Source organism: Lepidochelys kempii, chromosome 2 (assembly GCF_965140285.1).
Source record: "Lepidochelys kempii isolate rLepKem1 chromosome 2, rLepKem1.hap1, whole genome shotgun sequence".
Classification (NCBI taxonomy): Eukaryota; Metazoa; Chordata; order Testudines; family Cheloniidae; genus Lepidochelys; species Lepidochelys kempii.
The window spans coordinates 204,984,742-205,005,725 of record NC_136381.1 but is presented as its reverse complement, the minus strand read 5'-3'; the positions used below and the strand labels follow the sequence as shown (position 1 = coordinate 205,005,725).

Genomic DNA, 20,984 nt, shown 5'->3' with positions numbered 1-20,984 from the left:
AGACTGATGTTTATTTATATTTCATGAGTAACCATTTCTTGACTCATCTCTAACTTTTTCAAAACTCTTTCTATTTAATTTGTAAACCTCATACCTCATTCCCTTTCAGATTAAGGCTTTTATCATTTCATTTCAAAACACATGGCATCTTTAGGACTCCTCATGTCCTTGATGCTTTGAATTTTTTATGTACCACATACCATGTAAAGGCTCTGTATTTTCAGAATTGAGATGAATTCCTTTATGCAATGACTGTTTAAGAGAGATGGGTAGAATTTCTGCCATTTTTAACGCACCTGATGACTGTCTCGCTTGTCTTTAGTGCATTGATCAAGAGCTGCAGTTCATAGCAAAGACTTAATGAGAATTTTTCTCCCTTGAAGAATCTGTTTCTTTCAAGAAAAATCTACAGCTGATATGTGCATTTCTAAATTTTTTATTTATTTATTTTAACGATAAAGAAAAGCCTGTTTATACTAGGGAGAGAGGTTCTACAAACTACTGGTTGGAATGCCTTGAGCTTGCAGCTTCAGTACAGTACCTTACTTCTAAACACGACAGCCATGCTCAACATTTTACAAAAGCTGGTCATACCAGTTGGCTGTGATGGCTGGGAGGGCCTTAGGTCCAGCTGAATCTGTACAGTTTTCAACAGATTTCTCCACCATGTAGCTGGAAAACTACGAATACTGCAGCTCTACTGGTTCAACTGGTCTTTTTATCCTTACCCCACACTAGAGTGCCTCACATATCCCAGAGTGCACTTGTGTAAGCATGACTGCATGTGAACATGCCAAAGTGGTTGTCAAAGGCGTTGCTGTGTGGATGAGCTAAACCATTGTAAGGACAAATGAGACAACTACCCATTTCAGGCAATGATCTCTTCATTTGGTCTCCACTCATGAAATGAGATCTGAAATAATGGACTCCTATGAGCCATTGAGACTCCATGTGGGCATAGGGTTTTGCACTAGAGCGTCCCATTTTGGAATGAGGCTTTAGTGGCAGTACATACTAACTGGAGAAGAAAACTGACAACCTTATTAGAGAATTCAAGAAAGCCCATATGTTTTGTACACATTATGCATTAAAAATAGAAAACAATTATATTTAATCCCTCTTAGTAAAATATTTTCCCTGGAGCATGTGCTGCAATTCCTTTTTACTCTCCACTGCAAACTTCAAACATTCATAAGCCATAAATCAACTCCTCCTTCCCAAAAAATTCATCAGAGCAACTTAAAAATGATAAGATTTTAAAAAAATAATACATTGCAGGGGTTTTTGGTCCGTCCTGATTTTTGAGCCATATACCTCTAATTTTTGGAGTGATCATTTCAGTTCAAAATTCAACCTTGAATGCACAAACAAGACCACGCACCACATTGTTAATAGTCCAGAGCAGAACTCTACTTAACCTCGCCTTATCTCTTGTAGGAGGGTAGCTGCCATTCTCGCTGAATGCTCATCACTACCTTGTTGCCCGCTCCCTGAGGAGGTACTAGCCCATTGGGGGCCCTAAGCAGAAATATTAGGGGGGGCCCACACAACACATACTATAAAAGTGAATAAGGGGCCTCCTTGAGCTGCTCAGGGCCCTAAACAGTTGCTTAGTCTGCTTAATGCCAAGCCCCAGCACTGCCTACTCCTCTCCTCCTTCTCTGCCTCGCTCACATTCTCCCTGCTATCCCCTATGCCCTACTGTCTCCTATCTGTCCCCTACATTCATGTGGCCACATTATTGTGCCTCCATCTATAGCACCCCCGACTCCTGTCGCTCCTTCAGTGTCCTCCTGAGCTCAACATTTCCCTGTTCTTCCAACAGTTTCTGTTCTACCATTATATTCTCCTGTCTCCACACACTTTCCCCATACACTCTCCTAACCACAAAACCCAGGAGGCAAGTAGCTTCCTGGTGTGCAGCTAGGTCACAGTCCCACTGGAAGCAATAGGCAATGGCGATTATTATTACAAGGGCAGCCTCGCTTCCCCATGCCAATGTTGTAGGGAAATGGTGACCGTCTTGACCGAAGGCAGCCTGTGGTTGCTAGGGTTGCCAACTTCCTTATCACACAAAACCAAACACGATAGCCCCTCCCCTTCCCCAAGGCCCACTTCTTGCCCCAACCCCTTCCCTGAGGTCCTGCCCCCGCTCACTACATTTCCCCTCCCTCAGTGGCTCACTCTCCCTCCATCACTTTCACTGGGCAGGGGGTTAGGGTGCAGGGGGGATGAGGGCTCTGATTGGGGGTGTGGGCTCTGGGGCAGCTGGGTATGAGGGTTTTGGGGTGCAGGAGGGGGCTCCAAGCTGGGGGGTGGGGCTGAGGGATTTGGAGTGTGGGAGGAGGTGTGGCTTGAGGCAGGGGGTTGGGGTGTAGGAAGGAGTATGGGTTCTAGGCTGGGGTGGGGCCGGGGATGAGGGGTTCAGGGTGTGGGAGGGGGCTCTGGGCTGGGGCATGGGGTTTGGGTGTGGGGTGGGTTAGGACTCCTGCTGGGGGTGCAGGCTGTGGGGTGGGGCCAGGGATGAGAGGTTTGGGGTATAGGAGGGGGCTCTGGGTTTGTGGGGGGCTCAGGGCTGGGGCTCAGGGTTGGGGCACGGGTTTCCCTAGAGTGGTTCCCAGTCAGCGGCACTAAAGCAGGCTAGTCCCTACCTGTCCTGGCTCCGCACTGCGCTGCACCCTGGATGGGTCAGTAACAAGTCCGGCTCCGAGTTGTGGGGGCCAGGAGGCTTCACATGTTGCTCTCGCCCACAGGCATCGCCCCGCCACCTCCCATGGTTCCCAGCCAATTGGAGTGCAGAGCCGGGGCGGGGGCAGCGCATGGAACCCTGTGGCCCACCCGCCTAGGAGCCAGACCTGCTTCCGGGGTACAGTGCGGTTCCAGGACAGGTAGGGATTCGCCTGCCTTAGCCCTGCAGCACCATCGACTGAACTTTTAAGGCCTGGTAGGCGGACCTGACCGGAGCCACCAGGGTCCCTTTTCAACCAGGCATTCCAGTCGAAAACCAGATACCTGGCAAACCTAGTGGTTGCAGTCCCATTCAAAGTAACGGAAGTGAACCCACATTTTGCAAGTTTAGTGCCCACAACTGGTAGATCATGAGAATTTAACACAAAATCAAATCAAATATCACAAGACTCAGTAACTTCATTCACTTTTATTTAGTCAATATCTTAATAAATAGCAAATATGTCAAAACACTTGATTTACAGAGTTATATCAGACTTTTCATGTACATTTCTCAGACTTTCTAAATACATTCCAATATCTAATTATCTAATAACCTAAAATATCTAAAAGGGAAGAAAAAACAAGTAATAATAAAAAAGCCTGAAAAATTAATATCTCTATTAAATCAAATGTGGAGTTAACACTTCAGACTAAGTATGACCATTAAACATTATATATATAATCTGGTCTTCTTAATATAAACTATGGTGCCCAATCCTATACTCTTTACTCAGGCAAAAATCCCACTAATTTGCAGAATCAGGCCCATAAGTGACTATATTGCAATTTCTAGGCACAATGGGAGATGGTAGCAACATTTAAATTAGCTAAAGACAATTCTCATCTTATGTTTCAGTTTTTGTTGTAATTTAATGTCACTTCTTCCATTTGTGGGTTCAAAACAGGCTTTATGCTGCTCAATAACTTTGGGAGGGGGGGTTATCTCAAAACTACACACATCAGAGGAAGACAAGATTTGAAACCATAGATGTCTTGTATTGCATTGGAGAAGCCATTTTACTTTTGACCATAACACTGCAACTGCCTATGTACCCAATGCTGTGGTCCTTATGTAATGCCAACAGACCCCCGGTCATCGTCGCACAGGATCAAACTGGGGATCTCTGGAGCTTAGTGCATGAGCCTCTACAGCATGAGCTAAAAGCCAACTGGCTGTAGAGCAGACTCATTTAACACACACACACTCTCCCTCTCCCCCTCTCTCGTCTCAGTGCCACTAGATGGGACAGACCACCATACAGGAGGTATGTGGGTTACACTTACACAAGCAGAACTCTCAGAGAAGTCAACAGGAAGTTTTCCAGAATGACTGCAGAGTCACTTAAATACTTCCTTTTTATTACTAAAATGGTGGAGTTCCTTATTTGTCCATGGAGTAAAAAAAAAATCTTTTTTGCTTACTATTCCTGTATCTCTAGTTGCTTGACTGTGGCTGTATGTAGATTGTTACAGGTAGGATTATTTTGATCCTATGCCTTTCTGTTATAGTAACAAGGTCTGGTGTCAGCATGATGACACCAAACCACATGCAGCCTATGATTCAAGACTAAACTGTTCACCCACACACTCAAAAGCAATTATGCTTTTTCCTCATGGGCCTGTCATGTGTAACTGCTAACGGTACAAGTTGTTTTTCTCATGGAGAGGTTTTTACTTCCCCTGTAGTTGGTGGGCTTACAATGCAAACTAAAAAGAAATGAGTTATATTTCCTCCAGGGTTTTCTTTCAGTACGATTAAGAAAAGTGACTTCTTAGTCAAGAGCTAGGTGACACCAAGATTTCCTGTTTTCTCTCAGCAGGGAGGCTGTCACCACTCAATATTAATTGATTTTAACCTTCCATCCATCATGCTACAGTTGCACAAATTTCCAGTCAAAGATCAACTGTTGTTCTCAAAGTAAACTATTCAGAACTTCTCCATTAAAATTAAGTGTTGCATATATTTTTATGGTGTCTGTTACTTGACAAGTTAAGGGATATTTTCTCTAAATATGCAGTTAAAAATTATGGAAAACCCCCCTAAAATTTTACCTCAGGGTTCCTTCCCACTTACCCCAGCACCATCATAAAGCCATTATGGTTTCATTATTTAATCCATAACAAATTACAAGCAACTCTGGGGCCTGATTCTACTCCATTTTAAATCAGTGGAAATCTTGCCACTAATTTGAATAGAAAAAGGATCAGGCCCTTCTGGCTTGTAGCTGTTGAGAAATTTTCGCCATTCAATCACAAACAAAGCCTTTGCACTTGACAGCTGATAAAACCAATTTCTTGATTTAGCAGATAGAAACCAGGAGAAGACTTAGACCTATGTGACCAGAAAGCTCTCCACAGTCCAAGTGCTTTGCAAGGCATCGAAACACTGATCTCTAATACATACGCCATAAGTTTACATACACCATAAGTGTATATTCATAAACTGCATATTTACACGTGTCCTTTATGAGCAATTGTTAGGTTCACAAGAAATCACCAAATCATAGCTAGGTTTTCATCTACCCTACAAAAAACTACCCTGTTGCGGATCCTATTACAACATGGCATTTCCCCAGAGCAGTTTGGTCTTGAGTGCACAGGCAAGACTGATGGCTATTTTAAAAATTTCAGGGCATTTGCATGTTATTAATAAGACCTCAGTACAGAAATTTTGTAGCATACTGAGTAATAAAGCCAGTCTGACCTACTCCTTACTTTAGATCTATTGATGAACATGCATTTGGGCAAGACCATGGCCAGGTAGGTAAAATACAGGACTCGGTATCAGGTTAGGATTCTATTCCTAGCTCTGCCTCACATATAACTTTAGATAAGGCACTCAAGTTCTATATGCCTCAGTTTCCTCATCTGTTACATGAGATTAATCTTTCTCTACCTCATTAGGATGTTGACATTAATTGAGGTGTTTGGAGATCCTTGCAAGAAAAGTATTATTTAACATTTTGTTTTACAAGAGAAGGCAAAATGATTAAATCATCTGAGACACATGCTGTTGGAATACTTAGCATATATCATCAGTAAAATATACCTTGTCAAGAGGTATGAGGCTGCAAACAAGAAACTACCTAAAAAAACAATTTTTTGAGTCTATCATACTGTAGCTGTATACACAAAAAGTATGGGAAGCAAGTTTCTATTTAAAAACTAGAATGTAGTTGATATACTTTCCCAAGCTATTAAACTTTAGTTAAAAGCCAAACAGGGTAAAGAAATCTGAAGTTCTACCTACCAATTATACCAATTATTTTTAATAAACACAATAAATCTGCAGCATATAACACTAACATGTTTAATGTTCTTTTTATGTCATATTACATATAAAAATGGTTTCTGTGCCTTGGAGAAAACATTTTATGCATTGCTGTAGTCTGATAATTGGGTTTTGCTTTGACCTATAGTAGCGAGCAATTTTACTGCAGATTGCTTTGAGCAGCTGTAATTCATATGAGGAAATGCTGATGCGCTTATCAGAAGACAAAAAGTAGAATATTTGCTTTCATATTTTATTGTGATTCTATTACTGGAGAGGGAGTAACGCCCTTATCCTGCAAACATATGTGCTTAATTTTGCACATGTATGTAGTCCAATTGAAATCAATGTGAGCATATGCATGAACAAAGTTGAGGCCACATGTAAGTGTTTGCAGGATCAGTGCCTAGAGCAATACAACATTTAAATTCAGATATATGAGTGATAAAAATTTTCAGACAAGTAATCCATCATCCCCTTCTCCTTCCCATCTTACTGCTCTCAATCTGTGGATTTCATCTTTCCATATTTATCTGCTAGGAAGCCAGGTTTATGAGAAGTAAGTTCCTTTATAATTTATCTGTGTTTTATATATGGTGCACGATCTCATTGTAGCCAATGCGCAAAGATCTCTGAACTAATAATATTTTACCATGCTAACTTCATTTAATCACTCTCAGGAACAAAATGGTGGTAACCTACCTGGTCAAGTGGAAATACAAAAGTAGAATACTGATTTCCTTTAGACACCTCTGCTTACAAAATGAAAGGAGGTAATTAAATAACTTCAAATGGGAAAAAAATTGCTTTTACCAGTCTTAAATCAAATAGAAACACCTGCAAATGCAGTATTTTTTAAAATGTACAGCCACATACTCTAATACAATTTTTAAAATGAATTGTGAAAGGAAACAGAAGGCAGAGACCAGGCACAAGCAACTGTTTAATGTAATATCAAAATCACTGCTAGAAAGGGAAGGTAATCAATGAAGTAAATAGCAAATGTGATATCCTGCAGAAAATAGAAATTTGTCGATGAAAACTTGCATCTTTTTCAGTGCATGAGGTGTCCAAAACCCAGCTATGAATACAATTAGATTGTGATCAGTTAAACTAAGTACCTTGTTGAGACAATAACTGAAATATGATACTAATTTAAGTATATTTCAATAGTAAATGTTCACTTAACTTTTGATTTTACGACATAAAATATGACCTCATAAAAGGCTCATCTATACCATAATGGTGTGTTTTGATTAAAAAAAACCACACTGACTTCAATAAATCTGAAACAATTGTTGTTTGAACAATATAATTGAACACCAAAAAAGTTACTTGTCTCATGTCCAACAGTGTGTCACATATTTTAAAGATATATACAAAGATATAATCTAGTCAGAGAATGGACCTAATCTAAGACCCCAGTTCTGCAAAGACATATGCATGTACTTTAATTTGCACACTACGAGTAAAGAACTGGGAATATAATCTTAAGAAGACAATACAGAAAAAGCAGTGGGGATGGATGTAACTCAAAAGTTCTCCTTTTCTAACCTTTATCTCTTTGCTTTTTTTTTTTATTCTGCTCTCTTTTACTATAAAGATGCTATCTGTTACACTAAGGAATTCCTTACCATACAAACACACACAAGAAAAGAATCAGTTAAACAATATGCAAAACTAAATCAATTTCTGACATCCTCTTTTGAATACAGGCTTTGCAGCAGTGTGTTTATAAAGGGACTGATCCTGCAGACAGACCCATGGACATTCTTGTATATCTCCTGTTTCAGGACTTTTGCACACAAGACCTAGCATGTGAACCTGCTAACCAAGGGACCAAGTGTAGGAGGATGGATGGTTTTGTGGCTAAGACACTTAACCCGGACGCAGGAAATCTGGGTTCTGTTACAGAGTTCTTGTGTGGCTATTTGCAAATCACACCATCATTCTGTGCCTCAGTTCCCCATCCGTATAGTGAGGATAACAACATCTCCAAACCTCAGAGTGTTAGGAGCAGGGCTTAAATTCAGTCAGAGCCACCCCGCTGGTGCACCCCGCTAGGCTGAAACCCCAAGCCCCAGGGCTCCAGAAAATACTTGGGGAGAATTTAAGCCCTAGTTAGGAAGATACATCTAGTAAAGATTCTGAGGCACTCAGATATGGTGGTGATGAGTGACATAGAAAAGACTATAAAACAAATGTCCCCACTGTTAATTCATTTCCACTAGCTCCACAGTATGCAATATATCACAGTAAGATTGCTTAGAAAATCAAAGTACAGACATGAAGGCTCTCAGAATTTCAAAATGAGCTACTTGACTTGATTTTGTATTTATTTACTTCAATTTCAACACACAAATATAAAAAGAATGCCTAACCCAGCCTCTTGATGTTCTTGACAAATAACTAGAAACGCATTCCAATTAAGACAGAAGCAGCTGTAAAAATTCAACATCCCTTCTCCAGCAAAAGAAACTAGACCACAAAGCCAAAATTTCTCTATCCCACGTCCCCAAACTCCATTTCACTCAAATTCACATTCCTACTCAACCACCCCCTCCAAATCTTCAACTTTCTCCAAATGCCTGGCCAAACAGAAGGGCTTTTCAGCATGGAGGATAGGTCGATCAATAGCTTTTAATCAAGATGATCACAGATGCAATGCCATGCACTGGGAGTCCCTAAACATCTGACTGCCACAAGCTGGTACTGGACGGGTGGGGATGGATCATGTGATAATTGCCCTGTTCCATTCCTTCTCTCTGAAGCATCTGGCATTGACCATTGTCAGAAGACAGGATACTGGGCTAGATAGACCACTTATCTGACCCAGCCTGGCCATTCTTATGTTCTTATGCCCTAAAGGTTAGACAATTCATGCTATTTTGGATGAAAAGTGAGTTTTAAAGTCAAGAGGCTCTCAAGGAGAACATCTTGCCAGCAATGCCCGCTCTCACATAAGTGACTTGCAGCTTGAGCTTCTACACTGACAGAGTTGCACCAGGAAATAAGTGATCTCTCAAACAGACAGGTCCCTAGTCATTTAGCACTTTATAGGGCAGAACCATGATTTTAAACTCTGTCTGGAAACCAACAGACAGCCAATGCAGATTCCAAAGCACAGTTGTCATATGTTAAGAAGTGGGCCACAGCCCTCCGCACCAACTTCGGTTTCCAAAGAAGTTTAAGGTATAGCCCAATGTAGAATATACTATAGTAGCCTAATCTTGAAATAACAAAAGGCATGGATGACTGCAGCCTGGCATTTCTGGAAGATCTTCTAGGTTCATTGATGTTAACAAAAGAGAAAATAAATGGAATATTCATGAGCAGTCATCGGATTAAGATGTGGAATATTTGGCATACTGTTGAAAGGAAGAGGCTCATTGCTGGACAAAGTTAAGAGATATATTGAAACTACAAGGCTGTGTGCCTTTCAGCTGGTTTTTTTTTTTTAAAGTGGGCTTCTGTCATTTTCCATTTTTCCAAGCATATGAATGCCACAGGCATTAGTCACAGCCTGAGGGTTATGAATGACAGGTCAGCAAAGTGACAACACTGAATTCAACCTCTAAAAACAGCTATCAAGGGTGACAGTGGGAGGGGGAAACGGTGGAAAACTGTCCAACATTCCAGCTCTGAATCACTTTACCAAATGAAATCTGGATAATGTGCAAAGGTAAAGGAATCTAAACATATCCTTTCATATCAAATACACTCAATATAAGGAATCCCTTCTAAAATCTGAAGAGCTACATTTTATGCACTAGTTTAAAATCTATGGTAGAAAAAAATATTGAGTAAGATATTGTCAAGGTGGTAAAATCATCAAGATCATTGTGACTGCATGTATTGAAAAGTTATTTAAGACCAAAGAGATTAAACAAGACTTTTTTTAAAAACTCTAAATACTCACATGTACCATACTAGTTAAAAGCATTATGAATGGATTGGCTTCTCAGTGTCATCAAAAATAAGCGAAAAGAAAAAGACTTTTGTACTTACCATCATTCAGAGTAGTGAACTCCAGGAAACGATATTCATAGGAAACATCTATCTTGGTTTCTACCTGGGGCCTCTTCAAAGTTGAATAGATATTACCAGGCCGTTTTTCATCACGTTTCTCTAATTTGTTTAGTCCACAACCCATTTCAACAGCTGCTGATTCAAAGAGGTAGGGGAAGGGGAAAGAAAAAAATAACAGGACTCATTTTTTAATTTCATATGCCAGTCTCAAAGTTTCTGTGATTTATATTTATTTTAAATACACTATCCATAGACCTTTTAAACAAGCATATTTATCACTCCTGACTCACTTTTTTAAAGATAAAATTACCAGGTGTACTATTATTTTATTGAAAGCTGAAAATGTAATTTACCTGTAATATACTCTGAAGGACACATGTTTAGTAAAAGACAATGATATAAAATGCAATATAATGTTATTAAGCAGTCACCATATATATATATATATATATATATATATATATATATATATATATATATATATATATATATAAAGCAACAATTCTATTATAGATCTACGACTGCTATAGGAAAATATAGCTATACCTATCCAACTGCAAGATCTGTCCTAATATTAAAAGTTATCACTTAGATCTATATTTAAATGAAAAAAACATGTATCTCAAACTAGATGTTTCAGCTTTTATGGGTTTTTAGATAAAAATCTTGTATTTATTCCATCCCTCTCATCTTTTTCAGGGTAAGCTACAGGAAATAAAAGTTACCTTAGGTAGTCAACTTTAGAATAGAATAAAAGCTGGCTGAACACTAATGATAGCCTAAACACAAATTGGAAACAGAAATCAACATGTGCTAAAAAGAAGATTTGTTGCTTCAGTATGAAAGTGTCTAGAGAAATGTTACATAAATGTGTGTTACATGTTGTGCCAAGCTTTAAGTGTTTTGCCATTTACCCTATAGAAAAAATAATGCTTCTCTGTTTATTTTGGCAGAATTACATGAACTTCATTATTTTAAATCATTTCTATAAAGCTGGAGTTAGATATTTTACTTAGTCAATTAAAAGCTAAGCATTGCTAATGTTTTTTCTATTTTAGATAGCACAGTCTGCGATCAATGAAGATAGTCAACATTTCAAAAACGTTTGGTAGCCAAAAATATTTAACAGAGTTACGTAATGACTGAGCTTCCTTTTACAAATAAGAATTCCTTTGCTTTGCTTCTTTAGCTATATCCATTCACAGTACAACAAAGGATCTTGGTAATATGGCTAGCACAAAGAAAACAATGTTAAAACAATGTGACAAAGCAGCCTGTACTTTAACGTACTGATTTGATAACGTACTTTAAGCAAGAGAGAAGTCCAATTGACTTTAACAGGACTACCTTAAGCATATGCTGAAGTTCCTTGCTGAATCAGGGCCAAAGGCCGCAAGAAGTCTTATAAAGAAAACCAATATTCGGCTGTATTTCAGTGGTGGATGGAGATAATCCCTATGTACAGGATTGCCAACTGTCTAATTGCACAAACCCAAACACCATTGCCCCGCCCCTTCCCCAAGGCCATACCCTTGTCCCACTCCTTCTCTAAAGCCCTGCCCCCCACTAATTCCAGCCCCCTTCCCTCAGTCACTCACTCTCCCCCACCCTCGCTCACTTTCACCAGGCTGGGGCAGGGGGTTTAGGGTGCGGGAGGGGGTGCAGGCTTTGGACTGGGGGGTGGGGCTGAAGGGTTTGAAGTGTGGGAGGGAGGCTCTAAGCCTGGGGCAGAGGGTTGGGGTGCAGGAGGGGTGTGGGCTCTAGGAGGGAGTTTGGGTGTGGGAGGGTGTGTGGGATGTGGGATGTGGGCTCTGGGAGGGAGATTGGGTGCGGGGGTGTGTGGAGTGCAAACTCTAGGAGGGAGTTTGGGTGTGGGAGGGGGTGTGGAGCGTGGGCTCTGGGAGAGAGTTTGGGTGCAGGAGGGGATGCGGGCTCTGGGAGGGAGTTTGGGTGTGGTCTCACACCTGGGGCATGGGGTTGGGGTACGGAAAGGGGTGAGGGGGGCAGCACTTAACTTGGGTGGTTCCCAAACGCAACCGGAACATCCCTCTGGCAGCAACTCCTAGGCCCCTGCCAGCAGGCACCATCCCCGCAGCTCCCACTGGCCGCAGTTCCTGGCCAATGGGAGCTGTGGAGCCAGCACACATTCCTGCAGCCCCTCGGGGGGGGGACAACAGGGAGCTCCGCGTGCTGCCCACCATAGGTGCCGACTCCATGGGTGCTCCAGGGCTGGAGCACCCATGGGGAAAATTGGTGGGTGCTCTTCACCCACTGGCAGCTCACCTCCCTGACCTGCCCCCCCGCCCCAGCTCACCTCCACCTCCGCTCCGCCTCCTTCCCTGAGTGCGCCGCGGCTCCGCTTCTTCCCCTAGTTCCCAGCGCTTCCCACCATGAAACAGCTGTTTTGTGACAGCAAGCACTGGGAGGGAGGTGGGAAGAGGGGGAATGCAGTACACTCCAGGAAGAGGCGGGGCGGGGATTTGGGGACGGAGACCAATGGGGCAGGGAGGGGGAGGAGTTGGGGCAGGGACTTTGGGGAAGGGGTTGGGATGATACAGGACAGGGGCGGAGTTGGGGGGCCTATGCTGCCCACGCCTGCAGGCTCTGACCCCGCAGCTCCCATTGGCCACAGTTCCCGGCAAATGGAAGCTGCGGAGTCGGTGTTCAAGGCAGGGGCAGCGTGCTGAGCCCCCTTACCCTCCCCCCAGGGGCCACAGGAACGTGCTGGCCGCTTTCAGGAGCAGCACAGAGGCAGGGCAGGCAGGGAGCCTTCCTTAGCTCCGCTGCGCCGCCAGGATTTTAGTGCCTAAAAACTCCTGGTTTGTCTGCAGTAACCTCTAGGAGATAGAGCCTTATTCCAGGAGACTTCCGGCGAAACCAGGAGGGTTGGCAACACTAATAAGTATGCAAATGTTTATAAAGCACTCTGGATGAAAATTGCTATGTAAGTTGTTAGTATTACTAGTTCAGGGCCTGCAACCCTTCCTCATGTGAGGCGTCCCAGTGAAATCCATAGGATTCCTCAAGTGAGTAAGGGGTGAAGGAGGAAGTCTTAAAAAGTCTCTGTAATGACTTGTGAGAAATTACTAAAAACTTTGTTCAATTTTACAGACAATTTTGCATTTTTTCTGACTTGAGTTGACAGTCCTAGAGAATTAATGTCTCTGATTACCACAGAAAGATATAGCAACACAAGCTTCCCCAGGCTTCCCTGGCAATGTTTATCAATCCTGTTCTGAGAGGACAACCTTTTGCGTCTTCCTGCTCATTCAGATGTTGGTGTCTCTGCTGAAAATGGTGAGTTTTAAGATGTGGACACCTTTGCATTTGGGACTGGATTGAGACCACCAACTATTTTCATTCTGATGCACGGAATAATTATTTACGCAATGGCTATAACTTTCAATTAACTTCAATTAATGACCTAATGGTGAAAGATGCCATAACCCATATCTAATCCCTGAGACAGCAAGTCCCCACCTTTCTTTTAATTAGGTATTTTTAAATGCCTGGGGTAAGGGTATGAAAACAGGATCTTTTCTCAGGAGTTAAAAGCATAAATAAGAAACAGAAATGGGTTCCACAGTGACAGCACAATGAATTGCTATGGAAACGATTATGATGTCACAGAGGTTTATGATTCAAGTGGGGTGACAGAAGAGACAAACTCTTAAAAAATAAAAGAACCTACATTCACATGAGAATTCTTAGTAATAAAAAAAGATTTTAAAAAACCTGGAAATCTATAAATCACTAGAATTTTTCTTAGAGTGTTTTTCAAGTTTTCTATAATTTCCATCATGCCATCTTTTTAAGAGATCGTTAATTTTAAACAACAACTAACAACATGCTCTTATTCACAATTCAACAAGAAGAATTTGATTATTGATCCTTATTTACTTTTTAGTATGGTAAGGTTGAAAAATAATAATTTTCCACCCAATACATTTAGTATGAAAATGAGAATAGCAAATATTTGTCTGTTCTAAATTTTCAGACAACTGCATTTCATTAAGAATGCATCTTCATTATCAATACAACAGCTTCATGTTTCTAGAAATTACTTGAATGATTTTTTAAATGGCAAAATCTAATGAAGATTGCTAAATAGTAGAAGTGAAGACTTATTCATGGGTTCTTACAGTTGCAAGAAATAAAATCTCTTGGAAGTTTGTTTCACAGCATTTTGGAAGACAGTGTTTTCAGTGGCAATTGTAAGGGCTAGGAGCCGGGACACTTCATTCTATTTACAGGTCTCTCTGTGACCCACTCCCTGACTTTGAATAAGTCACAACTGCCCACTGCATCAGTTTCCCGCTCTGTAAGACAGGGACAATATTTACCTACCTTACAGGGATGTTGGAAGGCTTTTTAAAAAATAAGTACAGGGCTTTAGATTTGCTAGGCAATCAAGGGGATCACACATTTTTTTAAAGTTCCCACAATTTTAATCCTCCCATTTTGGAGAGGATCAATTGATGGACTCCATAGTGAAAAGGGCTTTGGTTCTGACCCTGCTCAGTGCTTTGGCCAGCCATTGGCCTAATACATCACTGGAGAAGGAAGCATCTAAGCTCCTCTGAAAGTATGTTACTCAGTTACAGAATGGCTCTTAGGGAGGGAATTGGTAAAAGCAGCTTTGCTGTGCAGAAGTTTTAGCTTAGCTCAGTTACTGCCAGTCTAGGCATGGCTTCAGTTCTCTCCTCCCTACACTGACTGAAGAAACATAAAGAAGTTCTCAGCCCCAAACCCACTCAGCTTTTAAGCTAAATCCTGAGGACAGGACTTGCTTGAAAGCTGATTCCTTCCTCCACCACGGTTAAACAAAAGTTGTTCAATGTGAAGCAGAAGAGTGACAAGGGGGGCAAGAAGTACTAGGGAGAGAACCAAGACTGGGGAAGATGATGGACAGCACCAGACTTTGGAAATAGGGCACACAATCAACTAGAGCAGGGAGCACATTGTGCTGAAAGTGGGCATACAGAAGGGACAGTTGACTCCTGCCAAGCTCTCACAAAGTGTTTGAATTCATCCTTCTTTTACAATTTGTAATCTCTCACATACTTCGTAAGAGTTTTTAGGACTTCCCTTCCCATGATAAAAGTGAAATTGTCCTGAACTATCTACATGTGTTTTATAAGTGTGTTTACAAATAACTTTGTATATAAATATACAAGAATAGTAGGTGACATAGCTTTGTTACACACAGGTAGACAATGGTTGTTTATGTCAGTGGCTCTCAACCATTCCAGACTACTGTACCCCTTTCATGAGTCTGATTTGTCTTGCGTAACCGCAAGTTCACCTCGCTTAAAAATACTTGCTTACAAAATGAGACATGGAAATACAAAAGTGTCACAGCACACTATTACTGAAAAATTGCTTGCTTTGTCATTTTTACCATATAATTATAAAATAAATCAGTTGGAATATAAATATTGTACTTACATTTTAGTGTATATAGAGAAGTATAAACAAGTCATCGTCTGTGTGAAATTTTAGTTTGTACTGACTTTGCTAGTGCTTTTTATGTAGCCTGTTGTAAAACTAGGCAAATATCTTGATGAGTTGATGTACCCCCTGGAAGACCTCTGTGTACCCCCAGAGGTACATGTACCCATGGTTGAGAACTACTGGTTTATATAATTTATGTTTCCAAATTATTTGAAAAAGAAAATTATTTAATTATGTTTTGCAGCACAACTCAGGGCTGCTGTAAGTATTTAGTAATATTTATACATACTTGCTCTGCACTACATTTTCATTCTCAGGCCAGGGGATTACCAATGTGCAAGGGGTGGAAAACCCCATGCCTGATGTAACAAATTTATGAGACCCAGTTAAATGTTCCTCTAAAAAAATGCAGGGAAGGTAGACTGAAATAAAGTCATAAATGTGACCACAGGTATTGTGAAAAAATACATTATTCATATAATTTATTACTAATGTCAAAAACTGAAACTAATAGATGTAAAAAGCTTAACAACATTTTCCCCTTGTAAACTGAAGATCGTTTATGTCTTAGCAATGTTAATTATTTTTCTATTAAGTCAAAAAAAGGTAACTGAGTACTATTGGGTTCCAAATGGAACAACTGGCAGTTTCTTTTAACCAGATAAAATATCCTTTAAAATTTTCAAATAAAGTTTGGAAACTACAGTATAATGGAATATTTACAGTTTACTCCCAATAAATATTTTGTCGGATAAAACACATCTATCAGTCCAGCTTGGTGGCTTAGTTGGTGCACTGCACTGCCATACAGCAGCCTCTAGATCCATTTGCTTTCCCCTTTTCTGAGTGCCATAGGAAGAGCATACTGAGTCCTACAGGAATCCTTTGGCCAAGTTGTGAACATTACAGATGAGCTCATCCAATTCCCATTCCATCCCAACCCATACACTTCTCCTTTTCCAAGAGTATGCGGGGCTACTGGGCCAATGACAAGCAGAGAAATTAATAGCTCTTACAAGGATGCAGATTAAACAATGCTAGGGAAAAAAAGTACATCATTCCCATTTTCTAGATTAACCAAGTTCATATTCACACTCACACATAAACACATTCCTGTACACACATATTTAATAACTGTTGTCCTACACTGCCAAAATGTCACTGATATCCATTATCTCTGTGAACCTTATCACATCAGTGTGTCACTGTTCTTGAGTCTCAATTAATTTACGAGGAATTTCAAGCCAGAAAGACTAACAAGCCATGACCACACTGGTCCTCAGGCATCCTCCTCTGCTTGAAGCCAGAGTGAAGCTGTACTACAGAGCTTAGATTATGTACATGGTAGCCTAAACTGGTTTTGGTCATTGTGTTGCTTACCTAATGGGGAAAAAAAATCTCCAATTCCTTCCTCATTTCGGCCCTTATCATGTGTATTCAATTCTGGAGACGATATCTCCACCAAGGTGGAAACTGTGACCTGACTTACCAGCCCTAGGGGTATAACTGCAATGTCCTGAAATCCAGGACACACCGCATCAAAGAATCAGAAGAGCAGCCATGAACTAATGTGTCAATTTTCAGCTAAGAGTATTTTGAATGAGCTGCCAGTTTAGTCCCAACATCACCATTAAGATGTACGGGCTGCTTGTCAGAGATGAATCAATGCATGCGCTTGGCTATTTGGGGCCTGATCCAAAGCCCATGAAAGTCTGGAAACCCCAGCTGTCTTCATTGGCTTTGGATCAGGCCCTCGCACAACAAGGAAACAAAGGCAAAGCTGGGCTTTTTCTGCCCAGCTACCGTTCATAACCCACCCCAACCCCAGAAGTGCCCTGGCGGAACTGAAGGCATCCAGCGGCTCATTAAAACAACACGCAGGAAAAGCCCGTTATCCCCTTGCGGCCGCCTATCACTCAGCTCCCTGTTCAGGAGAGGCGGGTGCCCGGGGATCCCCTGTCAAACTTCAAGAGGACGCACAGGAAAAGCCTGAGCGCCGCTTCCCTGAGGGGCTGCTCCCCGCTGCCCCGCGCTCGGCAGCCAGGGAGAGCGGGCTCCCCTCCCGCCCAGGCGCACACTCCAGCCGCAGCGCGGGGCAGCGCTTCCCCCAGCCCGGGCGCTGGCTGGGACGGTGACTGCAGCGCCCCGCGCCCTCGCACCTACGCCCTGGGGGCGGCGGGAGACCCGGCTGGGGTCTCTGGGGGAAGTCTGCCGGGCGAGCAGGGCTTGGAGCCAGCCGTAGCCCCACGGGCTGGGGACGGGCGATGCCGGGCGGGGCTGAAAGGTGCCCGGCGGGCGGAGGTAGCGGATCCCTTACCTAGAGCGGGCTCGTCTCTGCTGGGTCGCTGCCCCTCCCCCGCTCAGCGCCCGGGCAGGGACATGGTAGAGCCGCCGCCGCTCGCAGCCCGGCTGACAGCAGGGCAGAAAGTTTGTGCCGCGCAGCCCCGCTGGGGAGGTGGGGAGCGTAGACCGCCGCGCTGCCGCTGCCCGGGGGAGGCAGCGCTTCTGGGACTGGGAGGCGCCTCGGTGGCTCCGCGCAGAGCCCGAGCCGTAGCCGCTGCACTTCCTCTTCCTCTCAGCTCGGCGGCACACGCTGCTCCGCAGCCTCCCGCCAAAGCGCACGGGCCGCGGGGCGCAGGAGAGGGGCTGCTGCCCCCAGCCTGTGAAAGGCACCCCCCCAGGCCTAGAACTGCCTCTGCTCCTCACACCCACCGTCCGCTCCCCTTGGCCTGCTCTAGAACTGCCCTCCCCCTCATCACACCCAAAGCCCGCTCCTCTTGGCCAGTCTAGAACTGCCCTCCCCCTCATCACACCCAAAGCCCGCTCCTCTTGGCCAGTCTAGAACTGCCCTCCCCCTCATCACACCCAAAGCCCGCTCCTCTTGGCCAGTCTAGAACTGCCCTCCCCCTCATCACACCCAAAGCCCGCTCCTCTTGGCCAGTCTAGAACTGCCCTCCCCATCACCACACCCAAAGCCTGCTCCTCTTGGCCAGTCTAGAACTGCCCCCCCTCATCCCACCCAAACCCTGCTCCCTGCTCTAGAACTGCCCTCCCCATCATCACACCCATTGGTCCCCTCTAGAACTGCCCTCCCCCTCATGACACCCCAAGCCCCACTCCCCTTGGCCAGTCTAGAACTGCCCCATCATCATACCCAAACCCTGCTCTGCTTGGCTAGTTCTAGAATTGTCTCCCGCCATCACATTCAAACCCTGCTTCCCATGGCCAGCTCTAGAACTGCCTCCTCCTCATTACACTGAACCCCACTCCCCTTGTCCAGTCCAGAACTGCCCCCCATCACACTGAAGCCCCACTCCCCTTGGCTAGTCTAGAACTACCCATCTATTATCACACCCAAACCCTGCTCCCCTTGGCCAATCTAGAAACCCCCCCATCACATGCTTCTCCCTTTGATGAGTTCTAGAACTGCTGCTTCCTCATCACACTCAAATCCCGCTCTCCTTAGCCACCCTACTCCTATCAGGATGAAGCCCAACTCCCTTGCCTGAGGCTGGAACTTCTCCCATTATTTAGTTTAGCCTCACCTTCAAGCCACACAACCAGTGGAAGAGTGGTGAAACATGAAGTGATTAAACGTACCTGAACTAAACTCCATATTCCTCCAGAGAAGTCAGTAAACTCTCTTTACTCAAATTACCCTCAACCACACTGCTGCAAGTACACTGCCCCACTTTGACCCTTAATGTCAATGGAAGTCTTTTTGCAACCAGCCTTCCTCCATGCTATGCTCATTGTGGCTTCTTAGAGGCACATTGTGCTTAAAACAGGTGAGGGGGAGACTGTACGTAAAGTGTAGAAATCCAGTTGCCATTATTAAAAACAAAATCTATTGTGTATTAATAGAAAACACTGCAGTACCAGTACTGTAAGATGCAATATTGTGACCATGACTGCAGAATACTAATTGTATTTAAGGCTGGTGCTGTGCACACATGAGCTCTAGTCACACATACAACTCCAGACTGAACTGTCCTCCTATCACTTTTCTGTCAGGTGCTAAAGAATATAACCATTGTTAGTGGAGAGTAGCACAGCTTTTATACCACATACGAGTTCTCAATGCACAGCCCACAGAGTTGGCTAATTAACGGTAAAACAGTGTGAGATGTAAACATAAAATATTATTCTAAATTATATTGGGTAAAGAAGACACACAAAATAGAGAAAAGATTAAAGTAGAGGGAGAAACAGAAGATTAAAGACAACATCAATCGTATAAAATGCTTCTTACCTATTCTTAACTATAAAGCAATCACCTACCGTACATTTTTGTGTAAGTTTTCCAATAGCTTTACCTTGTCTTTCAGTCCCTCTTCTCTTTCTTCTTCTCTTCTTCTCCTCTATCCTTCCTTATTCTCGCTCTTTCCTTGGAGTTTTCCTTTTATTATTTGCAGTGTTTTTCCTCTCTCTCCCCCTCTTTCTGTACCTCATCATTCCCCCCCCCACCCTCAATGGCTTGTCTGGCTTTCTGACTGTGTGAGAAAGCAGCATGCAGTCACATCAGGGGGCCATGTAATTACGCTGTTTTTCTGATACTGGTGTTAAAGCATATGGGGAAGAAGCACTAAATCTGTGGGCAAGGAGAGAAAGTACAGCTTTCCCAGTAGCATAATAAGCAAGTCAGGTCATGAATGGCTCCAGAACCCAGGTCCTGGATGCGAGGCAGTGGTTGCGGATGCCACATGATTGGTGAACTACACATCACAGATTGAACTTGAAGAATACCTTGCTTCAAAGCGATTAGGGGCTATTGCTATGCAAATACTTCCTCTGTCATAAGAAGGGACTTCAGCCAAAAAGAGAAGTAAACCAATCAAAATGAGTCCAGAATACACTGCTGGACTCTGTTCCTGCCATGAAGCAATTTTTACTTGAGAAAAGGAAAAAAAAAACCTGTTTTCTAATTTCTTTTAAAATTTCCTCTGGGTCATCTTTTACAAGCCTATAGACCAGACCATAGTTTTGCCAGCCACTATACATAAAAAATTTTTTTACTAGGAGCGGCCAGCTACTTTGAAAACTGAGGACTAACATTAGAACTAAGCTGTCTAGCCTCACTGGCTCAGCTCCTTCCGAGTACTGAGCTAATGAACTGCTTTAACCTGCCTTTGCACTTCTGGCCCTATGGAAATCAATGTCAACATCAACAATCCCATGCAAAGACATTCCAATTTTTTCACAAAAGTCTCTGGAGATGCTAGAAAGAGTCCTGGACTGAGTTACAATGAACAAAAGACAGAGGCTTCAAGCTTTGTGCCAGAAACAACTATGCACCTGAAAGTGCTCTGTGACCTACCAGAGGTATACAGCCTTAGTTTGAAAACCACTTTGCTAGGCAAAACTGACCTAAAGCTGCTGTAGGTCCTAGGAACCCTAGTCATGGACCAGGACTCCATTGTGCTAGGTCAATGGTTCTCAAACTAGGACCAACGCTTATTCAGGGAAAGCCCCTGGTGGGCCAGGCCAGTTTGTTTACCTG

General features: G+C 43.0%; 1 protein-coding gene across 5 annotated transcripts in view; it reads right to left on the bottom strand.

Moving 5' to 3' along the window:
- RFTN1 (raftlin, lipid raft linker 1) overlaps nt 1-19,910 on the bottom strand; it is a 108,182-nt gene extending 88,272 nt beyond the window's left edge. For 2 of the 5 annotated variants that reach the window (XM_073333543.2, XM_073333544.2), the window contains exons 1-2: nt 19,766-19,910; nt 10,010-10,162 (exon numbers count right to left, since the gene is read on the bottom strand). In XM_073333543.2, coding sequence (XP_073189644.1) covers nt 10,010-10,162; nt 19,766-19,772 — 160 coding nt within the window. In that variant the 5' untranslated portion in view covers nt 19,773-19,910. Of the gene's footprint in view, nt 1-10,009; nt 10,166-17,801; nt 18,071-19,765 lie in introns of those variants that run through there. The other 3 variants (XM_073333546.2, XM_073333547.2, XM_073333545.2) reach the window with 3 other exon arrangements.
- Nucleotides 19,911-20,984: the final 1,074 nt, after the last annotated feature.